Source organism: Eublepharis macularius, chromosome 19 (genome assembly GCF_028583425.1).
Source record: "Eublepharis macularius isolate TG4126 chromosome 19, MPM_Emac_v1.0, whole genome shotgun sequence".
Classification (NCBI taxonomy): domain Eukaryota; kingdom Metazoa; phylum Chordata; class Lepidosauria; order Squamata; family Eublepharidae; genus Eublepharis; species Eublepharis macularius.
In genome coordinates, this window is record NC_072808.1 from 3,444,988 (window position 1) to 3,456,519 (window position 11,532).

At 43.9% G+C, this 11,532-nt stretch overlaps 1 protein-coding gene across 1 annotated transcript; it reads right to left on the bottom strand.

Annotated features, from left to right (window-relative positions):
* Positions 1 to 5,114: 5,114 nt before the first annotated feature.
* Positions 5,115 to 10,663, bottom strand: LOC129345906 (exendin-3-like). The gene is made up of 3 exons (XM_055003134.1): positions 10,514 to 10,663; positions 6,660 to 6,809; positions 5,115 to 5,267 (listed from the first exon to the last, which is right to left on the bottom strand). The coding sequence occupies exons 1-3, from the start codon at positions 10,597 to 10,599 to the stop codon at positions 5,246 to 5,248; spliced, it is 258 nt and encodes an 85-aa protein (XP_054859109.1). The 5' UTR covers positions 10,600 to 10,663; the 3' UTR covers positions 5,115 to 5,245.
* Between the last annotated feature and the right edge of the window lie 869 nt (positions 10,664 to 11,532).

Below are 11,532 nucleotides of genomic sequence, written 5' to 3' on the forward strand. Positions count from 1 at the left end.
CAGTTGCACATTAAAGGCCAAAAAGATTTCCAGAGAAATCTTGTTAGTTTTTAAGTTACTATGGGGCTCTACCCTCTTGCAACTATAGATTTTCAGTTTCTCATACGCCTTGTGAGCTTGGCACAGCACGATTTGTCCGAAAATGTTGGTATGTGTAGAAAATTTCTGCGAAAAATAACCGACCTGATCTCCTTTGTTAAAATTTCACCCAAATGCCTTGTTTAGTTAACAAACTTGCAACAAAGAGAGGAGAACATAAATCTGAGATAGTTTTGCCCCTCGAGAATGTTAGGAGTCTTCTTCCTTACAGACAGTTGCTTCCCTTTACAGATAATTGATTGCATTCTCTGAGGTTGTGTCATTTGAAGAGAGAGAAATCCTGGGAACAAACAGACAGATAAACCTTAAACTTACAGAGGTTTGCATCATATTTTATGTTGTGGTTGCTGCTGCTTGTATTTAGCCATTCTGGGCCAAGCTACACATGACGAATGACACTTGAACGGCAAGTGTATTTCTCCCTGTTCACTTGCCCTCCACTCAATCCACTTGCCGTTCAAGTGTCATTCGTCATGTGTAGCTTGGCCCTCAGATGCACTAAAGTACAGCCCTTCAGAAAAGAAACCTACGGTTCCATCTGCTGGCAGACTGCCTATGCCGCAGTCAGGATACTAAACTGTTTAAGAGTAACAACACATTTATTAACAGAACTAACAAACTGAATAGGAAAGAGAAAAAATAAACTTTGAGGCCTTGGCCGTTTCCAAGCGGCTTACCTTATTCTGCAAAATAGTGAAATCTCACGCGAAATCTCGCGAGAAGACGCTGTTATCGCATCTTCTCGCGCAATAACAGCATCTTCTCGCATGATAACAGTGTCTTCTCGCGAGATTTCGTGCGAGATTTCGCTATTTTGCAGAATAAGGCAAGCCGTGTGGAAACGGCCCTTGTTAGTTGTGAGAGTTCTAGAGAGTTCAAAGAGTAGCATTCTGCAGACAGACAATGAATCTCTCTACACAAGACACCTGATACATAAAGAACACATGTCAGGAGATGCAGTGTTAGCTGGGAAGGGTAGTTTAAAATGACAGAGCCGGTGGCAGGGCAAAGGCTTTGCTATACACTGGAGCTGTGTGAAGGGGCTGTGAAATGCCAGAAGGGAAACTTCAGCCCATTGTAACCTCTCCAGGTCCAAGCCTGGCTCTGGAAGGCAGCTCCAGCCCATTTCCATTCTTCACTGCCCTCTGGTTGCGATCCCTGAAATTGACAGAGCCTTCAGGGAGGCGAAAATGAAACGAACAATCCCTCTGAGGAGCAATCTTTGTGGGCTCTGTAGAGAGGTGAAATTGACAGAGCCTCTGGCTCTGTTTTTTTAAACTACTCTTCCTGGCTAACATTGCATCTCTCTACACTTGAGCGTGCTCATGTAAGATGTCTCGTGTAGAGAGACTCTGTGCGGTACCAGAGATTAGTTCTTCAGAGCTGAAAAGTCAAGCATGCTTAAGCTCCTTGATTTCAAGAGGCTGCAGTACTCTTTTGCATAATAGAAGAGAGAGCACGCTGGCCCACTCACCCCAGAACCACCCCAAGATACTTGTATGTTTTATTTAAATTGTACTTTTCGATTGCATGTCAATTGTATTTTTTGTACTGTTGTAAGCCAATTTGCGTGGCAAGCAAGAAATAAATATTCTAAGTAAGAAAGCTTTAAATGTTCAGTGTCTAGAAGCTGTGTTTGAAATCGCTTGCATCAAGGGTCAGAATTACCTTTACCATGCTAAACAGCGTGGAACTTCATCTGACCTCACTTTCTCATTCAGACATGATGCCCATTCAGTTGCCTTCAGCTTCGTTCCCTTCCAAAGGTATCCCAAGCTTTGAAAATGGCATTTAGGCTCTAGCATTATCTGATATCTAGGACCGGCTGAGCTGGATAGGTTGCTGACTAACTGGCATTGCATTGGTGCCAAGGTGTTAATTTCTACCTTGTACCTATGCAGGCAGAAAACCTGCCCCCTGCCCCAGTGAAAAAGTAGGCAAGGAACGCCTGTACAGCTACACAGATACAGCACATTGTGCAACTATACGAGTCCAACAACAACAAGTTCCATCTCCCTTTTCCTGGCATTCCCTAACATTTATCATCTTTTCCATAAAACTTGGATATGTGAGAAAGAATTAAATACCATTGTGTCGTCATTTTGTAAGATTTTTTCCCATCAGAGTAGATATTTATTTTCTTCCTTGTGCAGTTCTAGCTATCATTTGAAAGTCTCTTACAGTGCAATACTAAGCAAAGTTACACCCACTGAAGTTCTTTACAGTTAATGGGCTTAGAAGTGTGTAACTCTGTTTAGGATGGCACCATTTTCCAAACATAACCTTAACTCTTTCTCTAACTATGGCCATTTCCACACTGCTTACCTTGTTCCGGAAAACAGCGGAATTTCGCACGAAATCTTGCAAGAAGACACTGTTATCACGCGAAATCATGTGAGAAGATGCTGGTATCGCGCAATAAGACGTGATAACAGCGTCTTCTCGCGAGATTTCGTGTGAGAGTTTGCTGTTTTCCAGAACAAGGTAAGCAGCGTGGAAACGGCCTACATGTACAAATAATAACATACACCACTGATTTAGTTTGGCATGTAGAAAAATGTTTTAAGGTTACTTTCAGTTGTGGTTTATCAAACTGCAAGCTATTCCTCCCTCCCTTTCAGGCCTTGATCCAAATCACAGCCTCCACAAAGCTGCTGTTGCAGTGTACATACTTGTGTGCTTGCTTGTTTATATGTCTATATGTTTTCATTGTATTTATATGTGCATTTTAAATGCTATTTTTTTTGTTTTAATTATCCGTTGCTCTCTGCCTCGGGGACCCTATTTTGGGTGGAAAGGCAGCATATACGTGTTTTAAATAAATAAATGACAAATAAAGCTGAAGATGTTCTTAAGGTACAGTCATACAGTTCCAATAATTAGTTCAAACAATTTGCCTGAGGCCTAGACTGGATGTTACCTCTGACATGAATGGGGCTTCCCCTGACTCAGCTATGTTCCTTGTATAGTCAGACATGATGTCGGGAAACTAATGTTCCCATTGCACCAGGGCTTTCCTTCCCACAATGTTTTCCCGAGTTGAAATGGCCACAGGGGAATCAGGGAATGCCAAATCTCCTCTGTATAATCTGATCAAGCTTCTTGTTGTTTCCCTGGATTAACATGTTTGGTCGTTGGTTGTGAGACCTTGGTTTCTATGTAATAACGCCTGTTATAATTTGGAAAATAAAGTTAATTTGGGGTTGACCATTAATTTTAATTTGCACATCTCTTCCCCCCCAAAAGAAGAAATAACTCATATTATGAGTTGCCTGTGGAGAGATGAGAAGATGTTCTGGTGTTTGTTTTATGGGACTGCACACCAGTATTAGCCTTCAGATTCATCATGGCTGTTTGGAGAGGTAGCATTCTTTTCTTATAGAAAGAATGGTTGACTAATCGCATCACTGGCCGTCGTCACACGGCTTTTATTTAGTGCTAAAATGGCGCTATTTCCCGGCAAACACCCACCTTATTCCAACACTGTAGCGATTTTCTCTCTTCTGCTTTGTGCTTGATAGTCACGCTATTTTGTGCCTCAGTGTGAATGCCTCACATCAATGTATTTCGCCTGGCAATGTCCTATGCCCTCCCTTCAATCCCAGAATCCATTTCTTCCTGCGACTCCCCTTTTAAAAATTTTATTATGTCCTTATAACGCCATAACGACATAACACAATGCAAACTTTCTGCTGAAGTAAAAATGACTCAATCGCCATGGCAGAGTCTTCAGCGATGGGGATCACGTCAGACAGGGAGTTTTCTGCGGGCAAAGGGCTATTTATATAATTTCAAAGTTGGAAAAACAAAAAGGTCGTAATGTTTTGCTCTAACGGAATGTTTATATGCTGTTATTCCGTTATAGCGGAATTAAACGCCAGAATAATAAAAAAAAAATGGGGAGGAGCTGCTTCTGCGCGGTTAGAGAGAACAGAACAGAGTGCTTCGGTGTGGACAGCTGGTAGCGCGAAGAGCCGTTAGGTGACCCAAAGAAACGTTACTGTGCCGATAACAGGTAGGACACTATATGCTGTAAATTTAACGGAAGAGATGCCCGTGTGACGATGGCCACTTTCATATTCTTCCCACCCCTATATTCTTCCCTTCTTGCTGTCTACTTGAGCTCCAACTAAGGCTTTATGCAGACGTACTATATCTGTGTGACTGTACAGTTGTGCCTGAAGCATATCACGATGAACCCCAACACAGAGAAAGTGATTCTGATCACAGACTTTGATAACATTAAGGGGGGCCCAAAATTAGAGCTACCAAGGGCCAAGCTACACATGACGAATGACACTTGAACGGCAAGTGTATTTCTCCCTGTTCACTTGCCCTCCACTCAATCCACTTGCCGTTCAAGTGTCATTCGTCATGTGTAGCTTGGCCCCCTGACAGCCATCACTAAATTATGTGGCTCACAAGGAATGTCCCCCACCCTTTATACCTTATTCCTGGACACAGGTCATTTCAAATGCAATGTCCTTATATCCATGGATTGAAATTGCCTTTGGATAGTGTCACACCACTGGTCCCTCTAGTCAACTTCTGTCTACTCTGTTGGTCACTGGCTCTCTGTTGCTCAGCCCTGCTATCAAGAGATGCTGACGCTTGAACTGTAGGCTTGTGTACACATGCCACAGTAGAACATCCTCCTCCCCTATGGGATGGAACATACTGGCCACAATTCCAATACAAAATTTTAAGATGCTGGATCCTACTGAAATCAGCAAGCTAAAACATACATGATCCTACAGTAGTTAAGACAAACATCTGGCACTGGAGTTCAGTGGGCTCAGGCAGAGATTTCTGAATGCCAATTGTAAACACTGGCTATCATTCAAATCTTTCAACAAAGCTTGCTGACCCCTGCTAATCTGAAGCATGCATCATGTATTTGTGGTTTCCTATCTCATCCGGCCTTTCCCCCCTTTCCTTAATGCCACAGCAAAAGCCGCTAAAAAATGTTCAGAAATCAAAGTGAGACAAGAACGGTTAGCGTTTGTATGACTTGACTTTATTGATTAAAGCTTACTTGTAGCTCTCTAAACTTTGAAACATGGTCGTGTGAGAGGAACTACTGGAATGTTTGGTTAGAAATTGTCCTCCAAAAGTCAGACAGAGCTTGTTCCACAGGTCAGAGACATCAGCCTTCATTTTGTCCTTTACTGTGAAAACAACAACAGACCAAGAAAGAAGACGATGAGGTAAGGGAATGCTCTGCCTCATTAGGGACGCTCATGTTGAGTGGGACACATGTACATGCAATGCTTTTAATAGAACTTTTTAAAATATGAGGTGATGCAGGTACTGAGGGCCAAGCTACACATGACGAATGACACTTGAACAGCAAGTGTATTTCTCCCTGTTCACTTGCCCTCCACTCAATCCACTTGCTGTTCAAGTGTCATTCGTCATGTGTAGCTTGGCCCTATGACCGCAAAAATATACTGGTACAATCATTGCAAAAAATATACTGGCAAAATCACTGCACCCAGAAAAAGTAAAAGCAGCTTAGAAGGCGAGGGGGAAAGGCAAACGTTCTTTCTCCCGTATCCCATTGTTTTCCCCCAGACATTAATATTTCTGGGCTTGGAGAAGTGATTCAGACACTAACAGAACCATCTCAAAGTACTCAGGGCCAAGGTACACATGACGAATGACACTTGAACGGCAAGTGGATTGAGTGGAGGGCAAGTGAACAGGGAGAAATACACTTGCCGTTCAAGTGTCATTCGTCATGTGTAGCTTGGTCCTCAGACTTGACCAGACTACCTATTAGAAGTTCTTTGAAATGGATTCTGAGCCTATGAACTGGCCAAGGGAACAGAGACACTCTTTGGATGGTGAAAACTGATTGAAATCAGATTGTCCGATCATCCCTAAAGAGATCCAGCCAATCACAGAGTGTTGTTCTTATTGAATAAGCAATAGGGATATTCTGGCGGTTCTCCAAGGCCACGTTTCTCCTTCCGTGGGATGCAAACAACGTCTAAGGTTGAGGGAACGCTCTGGTTGGTCAGCAAAGCAATTACTGTTGTGGATAAAGGATGCCTACCATGAAGGACTAGCGTGGCCCAACTCACAATGACTCTCCCCCTTGGCTGGGTTTGCCTTAAAATGGAGTTCTGAGCTGAAATCAGGGAGGGAAAGAAGAAAAATATGCCCAGTCATGTCAGTTCCACCCTCCGCCTCCCCCACTACAAGCTAATTTTTGGGTTGTGAGAGGAGCATGTGGGTGGAAGCGATGCATGAGAGACGCGTTCCTTTCTCCCACAAACTGCTACCTCCTTTCCTTGGAAGAGATCAGAATCTCTTTGCCCTTTGTCCCCTTTTTCCTCTTCCTCAGAGAGATGGAACGTTAATCTGGCTGTTAGATTTACCCAACACAAGCAAACACATGAGCTACAGGAGTCTTGCTGGGTGCCAGCTATTTCCCATCTACAAAGTTACTTTCTGATCACCTCACTTTGGCTTTCTTCTGGACAACTCACTTTGCTGTGTAAAGGTGGAAACATCGACATACCACCAGAGAATAAGAGAAGATCATAGCTTTATACCTCAGTGTTCCTTCAATAGCCCTTTGCAAAAACTTCTTTGCTGCCTCTTCATCCAGAGCTTTTGAAAGGTCGCTAGTAAACGTGCCATCAACGTGTCGTTTAAACCTGGAAGTCAAGCTGTGGACCCTTTTTGAAACATCAGCTCGTGACCTGAGATGAATGAAATCAGAGATAAGCAAAATGAAGATCTTTGTACGTTGGGTTTCATCAGGGGTCATTTCGTAGAAAAAGAGCTGGAGGAACTCATTAACATTAGCATAACTCATTAGCATATGCCATGCCCCTTGTGTCATTAGCATAGCATAGCATAGCTGATTTGCATATGCCGCACCCCCTGACATCACCTATCCTGGCTGTTTTGGACCCAATCCTGGCCATTCAGGGTTGAAATGTGGCCCCAAATGGCAAAAAGGGGATGAAAATGGCTGAAAGGCCCCAAATGGTCAGGATCAGGCTGCTGCTGAGTGGGAGAGTGATCCGCCACCCATCAGAGGCCCGACCCGGGCCATTTCGGCCCCAATCCAGGCCAAAATGGGCTCAAAATGGCCGAGAGTCAGGTGGGTGGGGCTACATGACACGTGACCTCTTTGGGGAACTGCCAGAACTGCATTCCTGTGCGTTCCCCCTCAAAATGAGCCCTGGGTTTCATGCTCTAACACATGTGACAGTGTCACATCTCTGGCCACTATTCAATTCACCAGAGGGAGCATACAAGTGTTGTTCAGTGTCCCATCCCTGCCTGTGCCCCATTTCCTTCTCTTCTTTGGATCAAAGTAGCATGGTGGGCTAAAGCTCACTATATAATAGTCCACCCTAACCTATGAACCAGCAAATGGAGTATCAGAGGGCCAAGCTACACATGACGAATGACACTTGAACGGCAAGTGTATTTCTCCCTGTTCACTTGCCCTCCACTCAATCCACTTGCCGTTCAAGTGTCATTCGTCATGTGTAGCTTGGCCCAGAGACAGAATCTGGCCTCTGGAGAGTTCTCACATGTATTCAAGGAGGAATTGCATGTAGCACTCCTGTTTCCCCACCTCTTCCTGCTTTAAGATACAGTGGGAATGACCACAGACACACAGGGCCAAGCTACACATGACGAATGACACTTGAACAGCAAGTGTATTTCTCCCTGTTCACTTGCCCTCCACTCAATCCACTTGCCGTTCAAGTGTCATTCGTCATGTGTAGCTTGGCCCACAGAGCGGGACCACAAGTGATGCCTGACACAGGTTGGACACTTGCCAGCTTCCCTCAAGTTTTGGCGGGAAATGTAGGCAGCTTGGCGGAATGTTGGACAAGTGACAGTTGAAAAGTCCGTTGGACAGCAGTCGGAGAGTCAAGCTGCAAGACCAGGATACCTACATTTCCCATCCAAACTTGAGGGAAGCTGACAAGTGTCCAACCTGTGTCAGGCGTCACTTGTGGTCCCGCTAGTGAGCTACTAGTGAGCTAGTAAGGGTTAATTGTTTCCTGGCAAACCGGAAGAATTGGAGATACTTCCCTGGTGACATGCTAAGCAGCAGACCACATCTCTTTCCTTTTTACTTAATTCATATCAGATGAACTTGCTGGAATGCAGTGGTGAAGTGAAATGGTGGTCAGAGACCCATGCTTTCATGTAAAGCGAAGGTTGCAAAGGAATATTGCCTTCTTCTCCACCTGCAGAGTAACTTGGGTATATAGGGTTACCAGCTCCAGGCTGGGAAATTCCTGGATATTTTGGAGGTGGGGCCTGGAGAGGGCAGAATTGGAGGAAAGGACAGATCTCAGCAGGGTATGATGCCATATCATTTACCCTCCAAAAACTGCCATTTTCTCTAGGGGAACTTTTCTCTGTGGCCTGGAGACCAGTTGTTATTCCAGGAGATCTCCAGCCATCACTGGGAGGCTGGTACTCTACTTGGGTAGCAAGTATGACTAGTCTGGGACAAAAGAGGGGGGAGAGAATCTGGAAAATGTTGTATGGAGGAATTGTTCCGTCATTGCATGGAGATAGATCAAGATGGGTAGCCGTGTTAGTCTGTCTATAGCAGTAGAAAAGAGAAAGAGTCCAGTAGCACTTTTAAGACTAACAAAATTTGTGGTAGGGTAGGAGCTTTTGTCACAGCTCATCTGTGACTCATGAAAGCTCCTACCCTACCACAAATTTTGTTAGTCTTAAAGGTGCTACTGGACTCGTGCTCTTTTCTACCGTCACTTCAGTGCTTGGCATTGGGTTGGCCTGCTGCTGTTGATCTCTATCCTAGTTTTTCAAGAAAACATCCCATTTCCTGACCAGGATAACAAACCATGTGGTTTCCTACAGCAGAAATTACTCCCGTATTAGGCTCTGCCTATTTCCGGCAGAGCTGGCTTTGAGGCTGGGTGTTTGCCAGAGCCCTAAGACTGGCAAAGAGCCTTTCACTCCAATATCATCAACATGCTCTGTTTACATGGAACACCCAGACAAGTTGGTGCATCTCTCTTCCCTCTGGGAATGCCATTGTCTGACTCTGCAGTTAGTTAATCTCTCTCAGATTCAATCTATTCAAATTCCTGGACTTCCTTATCCGTGCTGCCACTGCTGCTACACACACCATTCAAGAGATTTCCCGCAAGGACAGGCAGCTGTCTTTTCACCCCAAACCATTCCAGCAACATCAGAATTCTACCAAATACTCTGGTAACAGTTAGCAGTCCCCGCCATAAAACAACTCAGTCCAAACTTCTGCATTAGGAGGACATTTCACAATTTATCCAGTATATTTTTTCTTCCGTCCTTGGTTCTCTCCCATTTTATTCTCAAAATCTTGTGAGATTTGTTATGCTGGGAGAGATTAACTGGTCCAAGGTCACCTAGAAAGCTTCCGTGGCAGTCTGGAAATCTGAACCTGATCTCCATGGTCATAGGGCCAAGCTACAAGTGAGGAATGACACTTGCATGGCAAGTGGATTGAGTGGAGCACAAGTGAACTGGGAGAAATACACTTGCCATTCAAGTGTCATTTGTCACTTGTAGCTTCGCCCGTAGTCTAGCACTATAACCTCTACACCACACTGACTGTACGTTTTCCATCCAGTACACTCATCTGTGATTGGTACAACAAATAGTTAAATGTCACATGTCAGTTAATGTTAAGTTTATAGACGGAAAAGAATGAGCCTAAATCCAGTGTAACTAAGGGCCAAGCTACAAGTGACGAATGACACTTGAACAGCAAGTGGATTGAGTGGAAGGCAAGTGAACAGGGAGAAATACACTTGCCATTCAAGTGTCATTCGTCGCTTGTAACTTGGCCCTGAGTTGTAGATTGTAGTGTTCAATGAACAGGTGCCATAAATGATATTGGAAAAGTCCTCCTGGACCCCTGCAAAGATTATCTAAAAACAGTTGCATGGACACAAACATAAATTGGCCTTACACTGAGTAAAACTCTTTATCACAGTCATTCTTGTCTATTCTGAATGGCAGTAGCTGTCCAAGATCTCATGTACACGTCTCTTACATCCCCTGAACTTTTTAATTGGAGATGCCAGGGACTGAACTGAGAACCTTCTGTATACAAAACAAATACTCTGCCACTGAATTGTGGCCAAATCCAGGCATTCTGTGGGACACACGTGGTAAATGAAGTAACCCCCTTGTCGTTTCCCCCCAGGAACTGATACTTTGAGTTACATTTTTAATAACTTAGCATGGCCTCCTATGCTGTTTTAGGTTAGTTAAATTGTCATAATATATTACCTAGATAAAAGCTAGAGCAGTGTTTTAAGAGAAAGACCAACACAGTGCTAATACCTCTAGGCCAGCATTATACTTCTAGATTTCCTGCTGCCTGGTCTCTATAGCAGTTGTGAATTATCCTTACCCAGATTTATCAGACGTTTGCTGGCTAACGGGAAATAAAGTTGCCACGACCAGTCCCAAGATGCAAAGCCAGGTTATCTTTTTCATCTCCGCTTCTTCTCAGATGCACAGCTCACAAATCGGATCCAAACAGCTGCTTCTCGAGATGCAATTCTCCCACCTGTCTAGAAAGATAACTCTCAAAACGTCAGCAGGTGCTCTAAAATAGTGAGATGGCTGACAGCTCCACCCTTGCTCCGCCCCCATACCTTCTCCAGCCCCTCCCATTTGTCCTGCCCTGAGCCATGTTAGATTTCGTGAGAATGACTGGCACACCACACGATCTATGGAGGCACCAAAAGAGACAATCCCAAAACCTGTTTGCCAACGTATAATAACAGACTAGGTAGTGTTGTGGATCTGAGAATTGGTCAATTACAAATTTTATTTGCTGCAATTTTCTTCTTCTAGCCATGGGCATAAAAGAGACATCCTAATGTTGTGATGTTGTTACTCATCCACCTACCTTTTATTTCTCCATAAGCTAAGAAGGATGATTCCTCTATAAGCTAAGTAGGTGGAGAGGCAGCTTGCTTTCTTTCAGATAGGTATTTTCACGGAAACAAGATTCTCCTTAAGTTTGGGGTCCATTTCTTTCATATATGTTCTTTGTGGCTTAACAATGTCTTATGATGTTGCTTTTAACTTTTCTAAGAGAAAACCAAAAGTTTCTGAAAGACAAGGCAGTGGTGTTGAATTTTGGAGCCATTTATAGTTCATTCTCAGCAGGTCCATAAAGGGGATACAGCTTTCCCTTTATCTTTCAACAACATTTTCTTCATGGCTCTAAAAGAGATCAGCCCCACTGTCCCACTCCATCCCCAGCCCTGTAGAATAATGGCTTTTCCAGATTAAGAAAGAAATAAGAATTGTTTGAACACATTCATAACACTATCACAACCCAAAGTAACCATACCAGGGTGTTCCAAGGATAAAATGGAGGTGGGAAGAACCATGCATACCAGTCTAAGATTCTTGAAG